The following is a 13,393-nucleotide window of genomic DNA, read 5'->3' as shown; positions in this document are numbered from 1 at the left end:
GGAGCTGTTGCTACAGAGATCTTGCCAAAAACAGCCTCCAATCAGCTCCCAACACCGGTGTGATGCCGAGCCCTGCTCGGAGCCCGGCAAGCCAGCGAAACGATAAATAGGTGTCAGCTTTGCCCATAAAAACCCTGCGCTCAGTCCTGCTGGGGACGGCGATTTGCAGCAATTGTGGGGCTTATTATTTCCCCAGGTCTTCTTCCAAGTGTGTGCGTTTTGTGCCGCCTGTGCAAATGTGGTATTTATCCTCTCTTGTGCTATTTCCGACCTTCTCTCTTGTACCTGGAGGCGTGTTCCAGGCAGAGCCGTCGCTTAGTTTCCTACTGTCCTTTCTCCTGTTTGGATGCTGCTGCGAGCAGAAGGCTTTAAAAGACCAGCTATGGCTCAGCGGGCAGCACCGACCTGTGCCAAGCTGTGCCCAGGTTCACGTCTGGCCTTACAGAGCCGGGTTGCCCAGGTTGGGCTTTAACATTAAGATTTGGAAGGTGGTTTTTTTCTCCACGTAAAAATAATCAGTGTTGTCTGTCTGTCTGTCTCCACCGCCATGGTGAGTGCTGGAGGTGCTGGCATCCAGCAGAGATGGAGACAGGCTGTTATGGCATCAGGACGACACCCCCCCCCAGTAGAGAAAAGGTATTTTAACCTCAGAAAAGTGTGCGTTTTCATCAAATCATCAAATGGTTTGGGTTGGAAGGGACATTCAAAGACCATCTACTCCAACCTCCCTGACATGGACAGGGCCACTTTCCACTAGCCGAGGTTGCCCAAAGCCCCGTCCAACCTGGCCTTGAACCCTTCCAGGGAGGGGGCAGACTCTTGGTTCCTGCTTTGCCCCAGCTGGGGCGGGACATACCCGACTATTCCTTGAGTGAGCGGAGTGGTGATTACTCTTCTCCCAGCGGGAAGGACATTTATGGTCACTTTCTCTGCTGCTAAAACACCAAAGCGGTGAGGTTCAAGTCGTTAATGCTGATCTCAGCCCACATTTAGACATGATGAGCAGTTTAAAGATGTTCCCGTAGTGTACTTGGGTGTAAGTGGGGTGATCCAGAAGAGCTTTCATAGATGTTCCAGCTCTCTTGCAGCCAGGGTCATTGGGATATTTGGGCAGAGATGCTTTTCTGCTACAAGGCTCTTCCCTTCACCCTTTCTCCCAATATTTTTTCCATGGATAGGACAGATGAGCGAGGGATCAATTTGTTTTCCACACGAACAGCATGGGCTAAGGCATCTGCATCTCTCCGGTGTGACACATCCACGGTGCCCAGCATCACTCCAGCTTGTCAGAGGGGGTTAGCACAGCTGGGGAGAGCAGCCATCCCTCCCTCCCATTTGTCATGTCCACTCGGTGGACTCGTGATGGTTCGTTTGCTACAGTCTCGAAAGTGCAAAATTAAGGTGACCAACACCAAAGGGGAAAGCAGTAATCAAACAGTGAAACTTGATTGGGTTGCCCGTGAAGCAGCACACGATAGAGATGGGTGAAAGAAAGGAGAAAAGTAAAGTAAAGTTTTAGAGAGAGGGGAGAGAGAGGTTGTAGCTACCACCGCTGATCTCACAACGTCCTAACGGTCCTGGGTCCAACTGATGCTGCATCGTCGATGGTTATGGTCCTTGGTGGGGAAGCTTCCCATTTTCGTTGTCCAGAAGTCATCCTTTTATGCTCAGTCACACACCTTGCTCCACCTCCGCCTCGGGGGTCTCTGCCCTTCTCGAGCGAGGCCATCGCACATGCGCTGGGAGGGGCGTCCGAGGCGTGGTCAGTCTTGGAGGCGGGCAGCCTTCCACCAGGAGGGGTGTTTTGGTATTATAATGAAGCAAAGTTCGTCTAAGGTTCACAATTTCTTCATCGATGTCATGGCAACAGTTGCGATCCATCTTTTCTGACAGTGGCTCTGCGATTATCTCTAACAGCTCTGGCTGGGCCCAGGGACCGAACAATAGCCCAGCTCTCTCTGCACCGCACGGTCAGCGCTCAGGGGAACAGCCCAGCACTCGCTGTGCCACACATTCTGCATTCAGGAGCCTCGGCACGACATCCCCTCCAGGGATCGGCAAGGCCAAGTAGGCCGTTGTCAGGGACCTCACTGTCCATGTCCCTGATGACAATGTTGAGACAGTGCTGACCTTCTGACCGACTCTTACACCATCCAACTTCCATTGAATGCGTTTTGTTTCCCACCAGCAGTAATTATCCCCATCCACACTAACTCAGCGTCCCCTGGCACAACCAGACTGGCTGGAGCGATGGGCTGAGCCCAACTGGGGGAGTTTCACTGAGGGCAAATGCCAGGGGCTGCCCTTGGGCCACAACAACCCCCAGCAGGGCTACAGGCCTGGGGAGGAGTGGCTGGAGAGCTGCCGGTCAGAGAGGGGCTGGGGGGGGTGAGAATGAGCCAGAGTGTGCCCAGGGGGCCAAGGAGGGCAACGGCATCCTGGCTTGTGTCAGCACTGGCGTGGCCAGCAGGGACAGGGAAGGGATCTGAGCCCTGGGCTCGGCACTGGGGAGGCCGCCCCTCGCTGAGGGGGTTCAGTTCTGGGCCCCTCACCCCAAAAAGGCCATTGAATGACTCGAGCGTGGCCAGAGAAGGGCAACGGAGCTGGGGCAGGGTCTGGAGCACAGGTCTGCTGGGGAGCGGCTGGGGGCACTGGGGGGGTTCAGTCTGGAGCAGAGGAGGCTGAGGGGAGACCTCCTGGCCCTCTGCAACTCCCTGCCAGGAGGGGGCAGAGAGGGGGGATGAGTCTCTGGAGCCAAGGCCCCAGCGCCAGGCCCCGAGGGAATGGCCTCAGGCTGCCCAGGGCAGGGTCAGGCTGGCTCTGAGGAAGGATTTCTGTGCAGAAGGGGCTGTTGGGCGTTGGAATGGGCTGCCCAGGGCAGGGGGGAGTCCCCGGGATCCCTGGAGGGGTTGAAGAGTCGGGCTGAGCCAGCGCTGAGGGATCTGGGGCAGTTGGGAACGGTCAGGGGGAGGGTCATGGTTGGGCTGGAGGAGCTGCAAGGGCTTTTCCAGCCCAGATGATTCTGGGATCCTTTGACCATTTCTGCCGAGGTTTCTGCGCAGACAGTACGGCTGAGCAAGTCCATCCCGCCCAACACCCGTCCAGATGCAGGGAGAGCAAAGATTCAGCCTGGAGCCGATGCCCGGTGGGAGCATGGTGGGAGCCCAGCGGGGGATCTGTGGGAAGGACGGGGGGTGCTTGCACAAACCCAGGGGTGGCTGGGCTGGCTGCTCTTGCTTCTCCAAGACAAGCTGAATTTTTGGAGGTCATTAAAAGTCACTCGCTGAGATTTCAGCATAAATGAATAGCTGGTGGAAGCAGCAGGCGTGGAGCTCGCTGGAGAGCTGGGGGCAGGCTTGCCAGCTATTTGATATTTAAGCAGCAGCATTGTTAGATTCCTGCTAGCCCGGCTTCCCATCAGCACCGATGTAATGGAGCTTTTGTCCCCTACCTGCCCCCCACCCCCCAGTAAGCTATTTTTTCAAGGTTTTTAAGCCAACGCCTTATGAATTGTGCTTGACAAAGGTCAGACTAACAGAGCCACTGGATTAAAAAGAGGACATTTTTTTACACTGAGGGTGGTGAAACACCAGACCAGGTTGCCCAGAGAGGTGGTCGATGCCCCATCCCTGGAAACATTCAAGGCCAGGTTGGACGGGGCTCTGAGCAACCTGATGTGGTTGAAGATGTCCCTGCCCATGGCAGAGGGGTTGGACTAGATGACCTTTAACGGTTGTTCCCAACCCAAACCATTTGATGATTCTGTGATTAAGGTGCTTCTGCAATACCTGTCTCTATCCAGTGACTTAGGGCTGTTGCTTTCATGCCTGTTAGCCAAGAAGAGATGGTGGAGCAGAGTTGACTCGTGCTCTTCTACACAGTGACCCCGCTGTTGCGGGAACAAAGCAGCAAAAAAATTTTGCTGGTGGGACTTTGCAGCCCGGCACAAATCTGACCTGTGCTTGATGCAGCACGGCGTGCACGGGCATCAATTGTAGGGTGGTGTTTGCTGTTGGTCTTGCTGGAGTTGATGGGATGCTCAGAGATCCTTAGTTTGAGAAGGCAAATAGCCCTTTTCCTCCTAAGAGCATCAGTCTGGCTGCACCTTGCACAGAGTCCTGTCCCTCTGAACCAGACCTGCAAGGTCTGTATCTTCAAGAAGGGCTTTTCCAGGCTGCACACCGGTAAGGATTTCCCAGGATTGGACTGAAATGATTATTTGATGGGCCTAAAGCAAGGCCTAAGCAAAAATCTGTGCCATTCTTCATGCTTATGGGGCTTTCATGCATAGCTGAAGGCACATCTGAGTCTAGGTCACCAGGAGGACCTTTGTATGCAGAGACCGTGTCCTGGTGGTGCTATTTGAAGGTCTGCAAGCTTGGAAGTGTTCAAACTTTAAGGTCTGCAGGCTTGAAGGTCTTCAAGCTTTGAGGTCTTCAAGCTTTGAGGTCTTCAAGCTTTAAGGTCTTAAAGCTTTAAGGTCTTCAAGCTTTGAGGTCTTCTAGCTTTAAAGTCTACAAGCTTTAAGGCCTACAGTCTTTAAGGTCTACAAGCTTAAGGTCTGCAAGCTTTCAGCCCCCATGACTGCTCCTTTCTGCAACGATGTAGATCTTTGCTTTTGTGAGTCTGAGTCTGACGGCTGAGAGTCTGCGTGGTTTGACCAGTTTCCACGTTCCTGCAGCAGACGATGTGGTTTTGCTCAGTTTGGACAGAAGCACTTGCTTCCCCAGAGGGATTTGCTGCCTGTAGTTAAGCTGTTCCCCAAATGTGAGCCAACTCTCCCCAGCTAATCAGCCCCTGGCCTGGCAGGGAGGCAGGGCAAGTCTTGAGCTACCGTCAGCTTTGTAGGCTGGACGGATGTCGCAGAACTCCAGCCTGCGCCAGGCAGGACCCTCAGTTTCTTGCAGGGATCCTTCATACCAGGCTCCAGGTTTCAGCAGGAAAATGAACAGGCAAAGGAGACCAGTTTTATTTATTAGCAAGACCAAGGATTAAATTCTTGCCTCTACAAGTCACGGCTCAGCATGTTGAGTCCGACCAGGAGGGGGAGGTGCTCCTTGAGCTGTCCCTCTTCCACCTCCTGGGGACAGGGACTCTCACTAATCCCCTCCCTCACCTGGTCCCACGCGGGGCAGTGGCATCTTTGACCCTTGTCTCCCTTGAGATATCAGCGAGAGGCACCTTCAGCAAACGTAAAATATCGCACAATGTCACAGCCTGTCACGTCCATGTTTTTGACGACAACACACATGTCATGCTCACCTTGATGCTTCATCAGAGAACTGTCTGGGAGAGAAGGGTCTGGGGGTTCTCAGTGACAAGCAGCTGAGCAGGAGCCAGCAGGTGCCCGGGGGGCCAAGAAAGCCAACGGCCTCCTGACTTGGGTCAGCACTAGTGTGACCAGCAGGAGCAGGGAGGTGACAGTCCCTGTGCTCTGCACTGGGGAGGCCACACCTGGAGGTTGTGTCCAGGTCTGGGCACCTCAATCCCAGAGAGATCTGGAGGGGCTGGAGCGAGGGCAGAGGAGGGCAACGAGGCTGGGGAAGGGCTGGAGAATCAATCCTGTGAGGAGGCAGGGCAGGAGCTGGGAGTGTTGAGTGTGAGGAGGAGGAGGCTGAGGGGAGCCCTCATCCCTCTCTGCAGCTCCTGCCAGGACATTGCAGAGAGGCTGGGGCTGGGCTCTGCTCCCAGGGGATCAGGGACAGGACAAGAGGGAACGGCTGGAAACTGCCCCAGGGGAGGCTCAGGCTGGGCAGGAGGAGAAAATGTTTCCCAGCAAGAGTGGTCCGAGAGTGGAAGAGGCTGCCCAGGGAGGGGGGAGTCCCCATCCCTGGGGGGGTTTCAGGGCCGTTGGGATGAGCTGTGGGGGATGTGGGGTAGGGGAGAACTTTGTAGAGTCGGGCTGAGGGTTGGACTCGATGATCCCGAGGGGCTTTTCCAACCTGAAGGATTCTGTGATCATTTCCACAGTTAACATGGCGCAGCCTTTGGCAGCTCCCTGACCACCATCACATTGAGCTTCCATGTTCCCAGGCAGGATCTAGTCTGGGCACCATGTGCACCAGCTGCTTCACCTCCTGGCCTCAAGACAAACTAAGCGCATGCTGTTATACCTTAGAGGTGGCTTTTTGTTCTGGAAAGCTTTTAAATACCTTCTCACCCCCAAAATCTCCCCTTGAAGGTGAGGGGACCCTACCTGCCTCTCTTCAACACAGGAGGTGTGGAGGCACCTGCTCCATCCTGACCATGGCTCCCAGTAGAGATGGAGCAGATCTGTGTATCTCAAATATCAGTAACCTTGAGACCCAGAACCAAACCCGGGTCTGAAAAATGTCTTCCAATTATCAAAGATGAAACAAAACCTCACAATTTGGTATCTGCCAACTTCAGCATCCCTCAACACCTTTGTCCTCCCAAACGGGTTATCTAGTGGGAGCCTGTCACCTGTTCCCTGATTGTCTCCTGCTTGTGGCATGATATTTCTTTCCAACACAAGCCAGAGTTCCATTTTTAAGTGCACAGGTCAGCTCGCCGGGTCTTCTTTTGGTCTTAGCAGTCTATGTGCTGTCACCTTCTGGCATCTTTTTGTTCAGAACTTGCTAAAATCACCCCAAAAATAACATGTGGGGTCTTAGCAGTGGCAGCAAGGAGTGAGTTTTCATCTCCTGCAAGATGCCGGAGAGCAGAGGGGATGTCCCAGGTGTTACGTTGCCGCGTTGACCCTGACCTTGAAGCTTGCAGCTCATGATGTTGCAGGTGGATGTGATCCTCGCTATCAGTCTCATTTGCAGCTCCACTGGTAAGAGCTGATTGCGATGATAACGAAGCCAAGTCTGACTCATCAGTACCTGAATGAAGAGCGATGCCACCCACAGTGTACCGGCAGCAATTTTACTCCTGATCTGGCTCTGCTGGTGGGATGGATTTGGAGCGCTGCAGTTGATCTCGATCTTACTGCTTTGCCTGGCATTTTTTGGACCACGCAAGAGCTTCAAGCATGGAGTGTATGTCAGCGACAACTCGCTCATAGCCTGAGGTTTTAATTGATTTATCTCAAAAGGAGGAGGTGGCAGCCTAAGAGAACTTTCTTTAAAGATTATGAGGTGTTAATGTATGTCAAGTCAGCATGTGTGTTTGAGAGCAAGCCCTGGTGCTAAGCTCTCCCATCTCACCAGCCTCATGGGCTGTCTCCGCTCCTGGGCGTGGTTTGGAGCTCCAGTTGGGAATTCATAGTGGGATAGAAAGTGCAGGAGTTGCCTTAAGACAAGGGTTGTACTGTCCCGTGTGCTACATGAAATACCAAATCGAGAGGAGAATCTCCCTCTTTAGGTATTTCATCCAGGTTTTGAAGCCAGATGTGAATAACGTCCATTCACCTGTGAGCTCACACAGCCCCCTCCTCCTGCATCCAGCTGGCACCAGCCAAAATATTAAAAGATGCATAATTCTACGGCCACTTCAACAGCCTTTGGAAGAACCTTTGCATGAAAGCATCTGAAATTCCAGCAGCTGTACTTTGGCTGAGGAGCAGCTGACATCGTTACCGGGAATTTACGGTCAGCTCGTTTTCTGGTAACTGGCTGGCCAGATGCTTGCGGTGTTGCTCTGTGCTCCTCAGATCCTCTCTGTCTGGTGAATATGAGAAGAGATGAAGATTTTGGGAGCCGGAGCCCGGAGGAGACTCCATCCCCTCCTTGCTCCCAGATTCCCGTTGCCTTTAGCACAGAAGGTTTGCCCTGAGATGCAAGGAGATGTGCTCAGGGCCCTTACTTGCAGGTGTTGTGAAAAATATGAGGCCAGAAGGAACTGCTGATGATCAGGTGAATTTTTTTTTTTTTTTTTTTTTTTTTGGCAAGGAAAGGGGTGGGCAGCAGGTAGCAAACTTCTGGAATTTGTTGCGGTGGGCAGCTGTGGAGGCTGACATTGCTGCATGTTCAGGAAGGGATTAAACAAATTCAAGACAAACCATCCATAAACACTTCTGAAGTGGGTGACTGGGAGGACACCTCCCTGCTGTCAGCCGTAATGCAGGGACTGGGTGCTGGGGGACACGAGAGCATGGGCTGCAGGCAGCAACCGGGGTCATGAGCCCTCCATACACAGCATCTCCTGCTGCCATGGCTTGAAGCAGAGTAGAGGGCTGGAGACACCATTGCTCTGACCCAGGGGGACAATTCTTACCTTGCAGATCTTTCCAGAAGGCCCATGAAGTAGGGCAAGTGGACAGATTTTGTGTAGTGGTCCTGAAGTCTTTGGTTCCTGGAGAAACCTGACGGAAAGGGGAGTCTCCTTTCAGTCCCACAGCATCAAGACTTTGCACAGATGAGATAGTCCTCGAAGGTTCTCCAGGCCATGGTTGGGCAGGGATGCCACCACCAGAAGGGAAACCTGTTTGCCATGAGGGTCTGCCTCTTGCTTGACTTTTCCTCATTCCAAAAAGGCCATTGAATGACTTGAGCGTGTCCAGAGAAGGGCAACGGAGCTGGGGCAGGGTCTGGAGCACAGGTCTGCTGGGGAGCGGCTGGGGGCACTGGGGGGGTTCAGTCTGGAGCAGAGGAGGCTGAGGGGAGACCTCCTGGCCCTCTGCAACTCCCTGCCGGGAGGGGGCAGAGAGGGGGGATGAGTCTCTGGAGCCAAGGCCCCAGCGCCAGGCCCCGAGGGAATGGCCTCAAGCTGCCCAGGGCAGGGTCAGGCTGGCTCTGAGGAAGGATTTCTGTGCAGAAGGGGCTGTTGGGCGTTGGAATGGGCTGCCCAGGGCAGGGGGGAGTCCCCGGGATCCCTGGAGGGGTTGAAGAGTCGGGCTGAGCCAGCGCTGAGGGATCTGGAGGAGTTGGAATGATCAGGGTGAGGTTCATGGTTGGGCCGGAGGAGCTTCAAGGGCTTTTCCAACCCAGACATTTCTGTGATCGCAAGAACTTGCCTGAGGGAGACCTTCCTTGAGGTCTTTCCCCAACATCCACTGCCTTTCTCTTCAGTAAGTGTTAGGTATGGCTTCTTTCAGCAGCGAGGCTCTTTGTTAGGAAGCTTCCTGAGCATTAATTCCCTTCCATCCGGGACTTCGCCCACTGGGGAGGAGATCCTGGAGCCATGGATCTGGGTACAGCACCGGGCATCGGAGCTGATGCCTTTCTTTTGAGAAGCCACTGGGCGTTGTAGAGGAGGAGGAGCACTCATTCACGTGCACTCAAGAGGAAAAAGGGATTAAGCAATTCAACATAGTCATAATTTCAGGGCTCAGAAGTCTCATTAAAATTAGCTTTGACAGAAGCTTAATTTTATTGCCTCTTGCTTGAATAAAATTTTTGAGGTCTATCCTATTAAGAAGATTTGTTTCTTTTCATTTTTTCTTCTTCTGAAACCAACATCTGATCTGGATTTTATTAACACAAGCGCCTTAATGTGTACGTAGGGGGGTTTTTAACACTGTTTCTTCGAAAACTGCTCAGAAAGAAGTTATTTCTCCAGATGTTTGCTGTTACGTTTCAATGCAGAACAAATTTCTAATAATACGCTCCGCGCCCTGTGTTCTCTGAACAATTTGCACATCTCCACAGCGAAGGACTGTTAAGTCAAAAAAAAAAAAAAAAAAAAAAAGTCCTTTCCTGTGCTCGTTGAGTAAATATTGTATGAACAGTATTGATTGGAAACCTTAGATCTGGTCACCTGCTTTGTTGGGAGGTGTTGGAGGGTCTCGGCTTCTGGGCAGGCCTGAAGCCAAAGGGAACATGGAGCCAGAGTGTGTTTGCTCTTTTAGGAGAGGCTTTAAGCTGGTGCTAGTCCAAAAAGCAGCGTGTAAATGCCATCCTGCACCCCCAGGTGCTTTTTTAACATGTTTCTCTGGGTGTGCTGAGGTAAGGTGTCTCTTGGAATAGGTTGGTAGCTGTTGGTGCTGTGACCTTCATCTGGGAGTAAGTGCTCTGCGGGCTCAGATGGAACTGACTACAACGTGGTAGATGAAAATGTGCCAAAAAGGGCTTTTCTGGGGCTTGCCACCTCTGCCTGTGTTGGCTCCGACCATGTGAGATGAGCACGGAGCAAGAGCAATGCTCGAGGCTTGAGGAACTGCTGCGCTTGGAAAGGACCATGGGTGGGACAAAGTTATGAGCTATTTAGGATCTGTCTAGGCATGTCCACAGCTGTTCCTCACAAATAAGACAAGTTTAAGGGAGAATGTGGTGTTCTCAGGGTTTGAAATGAAGCTGGAGACCACAGCCACGGAGGGCTTGGTCATCATGTGCTGAACAACTGATTAATGACTCAAAGCTTGATGTGAGGAGGTGGGAGTAGGTCCCTGGAGTACAGAGCCCAGACTAACAGGGACTGGGAGCCCCTCTCTGTGGATGCACCTTCGTTAACCCTAAAGCAAAGGAGACTTTAATAAGGGCACGTGCGCGTCGCAGTCACCGTTGGTAACTCCTTGTTCACTGTTACTGTATTGCAGTTCGTCGCCTTCCGGAGTGTTTGAGAAAGAATATGACATTTATCGGGATTACAGTGCAGAAGGTCAACTCCTCCACTACAGGTAGCCAAAATTTCCCTCCGGTATCGGGGTTGGGGTCTGCAACGTGGCCTCGGTGGTGAGGTGGGGGTGTGGGACAGCCCGTGTGCCACCAGCTGACCTGCAGGGACGGGGCAGCGAATAACACCCGTGTTTTCTTTGTGCTCTTCTGATCCACCTCCCCATTCCCTTCCCTTCATGTGTTACGTTTTTTAGCTTTACTACCACCTTTAAATCTTAAAATATATTTTGATGGTTCTTTGGAGCAGGGACCATCCATCCTCTTTATGGGGTGGTTCTCATTTGAGTGGCTCCTACCCATGGCCAGAAACTGGAGCAGGATGGGAGGAGCACCAGGGCTGTCCAGTGATGGGGTCACACCTCAGGGTGAGCTCCTGGTCTGTGGGGTTTTGTTAGGCTCCACCATCGGGCCGAGACTCACCCGGTGCTGCTGATGCACCCCAACGCCTGCCATCACAATGGGATGGTGGCTTGAACATCTCTCCACACCGGAGCTGGTTTCTAGGCTCGCTCTTAGGATTTTTACATCAACTATAAGCAGGTTCATGTGGGAATGGATTTCATCCACCGCAGCGAGCCCAGCTGATCCCATGCTCTGTCTCAGCAGGACTTTGGAGGTGAGAAACCCTCCAGAGAAATTAACCAGCTTGTGGGTCCAACTGCTTTCAGAGTCCATTTCTAAGACAAATATGAGCTTTCTCTTGCTCAGATCAGGATTTCAGGTGCTAGACCAAACCGCCACCTCCAGCTTTCATGGATTTATGTTGCTAGAAAACAATGTGGCAGCGTGCTTGTCTTCGATACAGCTCAAAATGCCCCTCTTAGAGTTTGTCCAAGTGGTTCAGGTGCACGGATGCTCTGACCTCTCACTGGTACTGATATGGATTAAACGCCTTGGGAAAAAAATCACCAGAATTGAGTATGTCTAAGTAGATGAGCAGAGGTGGGGAACAATCGTGTGCTGGGCTGCTGGAGCCTGGCCCAGCACCTGCATCGCCGCTTTCAAAACAAGCTTTTTGCCTTCTAAACCCAAAGCGCTGTGAGCAGGGATGGATTTAGGGGGGGCTGAGAAATGACTCTTGATACAGCCCAGCTGGCTCCTTGGCCACCTTTCTGAGTGGCCAAAGGAAGCATCTTCTCTGACCCACCTCATCCTGCCAGGGAAGGTTTGGGAGATGATCCCCTTTGGTCACCACCTGCCAGGATGGAGGTGGTGGGGAGGGTCTGCGGGCTCTGGGACCTTCCCACAGACCCAGACAGACCCATCTCACCCTGACCCCATCCCAGCCTGTGCAGGTGGGGTTGTGTGGTACCTGCTGGCATCATCCAGATCCGATCAGGTGGGAACAGAGAGGATAAACACCTGCGTGGATGATTTTAGTAATCCAGACCTGGTGGCCTGAAGCCTTTCTGCCTTTAAGACAGTAGGTCTATAGATTACGGTCAGATTTGGGGGGTTTCCCTGCCTGGTTGCTCTGGGCTTTAACATATACCCCCAGTTTCTGTGTTTTTCTGGAGATGCAGGTGAGTTGAAGCAGCTCTAGCTCTTGCTTTTCTTCCTGTGCTGGCAGTGAGGACCGGGAGGGCACGATGCTCCACGTTCCCTTCCCCAGCACGATGCTTCGTGTTCCCTTCCCTGCTGCTCCGTGACACCGCGGGCTGCTGAGCCGCTCCACGGTGACGTGGTTTGCAGCAGCCTCCATCCCAGTTCGAGACACGTGCGAGTGGAAAATCACCCAACGGCGCTGGCCGTGTGCCATCCTGCCTGCCCTGTAATTCACTGCTTCTGCAGTGACCTCCCAGGAGCGTCAGAATTAATTGCCACTTAAGCAAGAGAGGGGAAAAACAAGCTTTCTAGGAGGGGAAACAAATAGAGTGATGGTATCTGGTGTTTATTCACTGGCAGAAAGCTCTCAGTGAGCATCAGGTGAGCTCAGAGAGACCTGCCCATGGACAGCTTTGCCCCAGAGCATCCTTTCTGCATGCCGGGTGGATGCAATTCCCAGTTGGCGGGCCGGAGAAGTGAGGAAGAGTGGAAGGGAGTGTGATTCGGCAGTCCTGGATCCGCTGTGTGGCTTGGAAATGGGATTTGCGGGTGCCTCCTGTGCTCTGCTGTTGGGCATCGAGCGCGTTCCGCTGGGAGTTGGCAGCGGGCACTGAGCCTGCGTCCAGGGGCGAGGCCGAGCGAGATGAACCGGCGACGGGGACACGGAGTGCTGACAGGGACACGCCACTCTCTATCCTGAGCAGGTTTTTTTTTCTGCAAACAGGGTTAGTGATTCGGCACTGATGGTTCTGACCCGCCAGGCAGCTGGGTGGCGGTGCCGGCTAGGAGCTGCAATCCGAGACGAGGGACAATGTGGGTTTTGGGGAACAACAGTCCCCACCCGCCAGCTGGCTGATGCCCGCGGCTGCCCAAGCAATTAAAAGATTAAATTTCAGTGCGGTTAACACACATGACCTGTTTGCATCAGCATGTGCTTTGCTGCAGGAGATGCCTCCATCTTCCCGACCCCAACTTTACCGCCTGTAAAAAAAACCCACGGACAGACCTTGCCACCCTCCCCCCCCCAGTCACTCCCAGCCAGGAAGCTAATTAGCAGCTTTGCTTAATTAACTGAGAGTGGACTTCCTTCTGGAAGAATGGGTCTCAAGTGCCCTCGGTCTGGGGGCTGCCAAGCAGAGAAGCCAACACAGCCTGAGGTGGGGGTTTTTTTTAACCCTGTGAGTGCCACATGCGCTGCGCAGCACTCATGAAAGCTAAAATCAAAGCTCTCCAGTCCTACCTCGCGCTGGCAGGGGTGATTTCATGCTAATTGGGTTAATTTTAAGGAGAAGGGTGCATGGCATGTTCTGGAAATCACCCTGCATAAA

General features: G+C 53.1%; 1 protein-coding gene across 3 annotated transcripts in view; it reads left to right on the top strand.

Moving 5' to 3' along the window:
- The window catches only part of ARHGAP39 (Rho GTPase activating protein 39), a 166,100-nt gene that overhangs the window by 114,870 nt on the left and 37,837 nt on the right, over nucleotides 1-13,393 (top strand). For 2 of the 3 annotated variants that reach the window (XM_074898312.1, XM_074898310.1), the window contains exon 3: nucleotides 10,442-10,522. The exons of the other annotated variant lie outside the window; for it this stretch is intronic. In XM_074898312.1, the coding sequence (XP_074754413.1) occupies nucleotides 10,442-10,522 (81 nt within the window). The remainder of the gene's footprint in view (nucleotides 1-10,441; nucleotides 10,523-13,393) is intronic. 3 annotated transcript variants of the gene reach the window in all.

Source organism: Athene noctua, chromosome 2 (assembly GCF_965140245.1).
Source record: "Athene noctua chromosome 2, bAthNoc1.hap1.1, whole genome shotgun sequence".
NCBI classification, from domain to species: Eukaryota; Metazoa; Chordata; class Aves; order Strigiformes; family Strigidae; genus Athene; species Athene noctua.
Note: the sequence above shows the minus strand (reverse complement) of the source record. Positions and strands in the feature narration are given on the sequence as shown.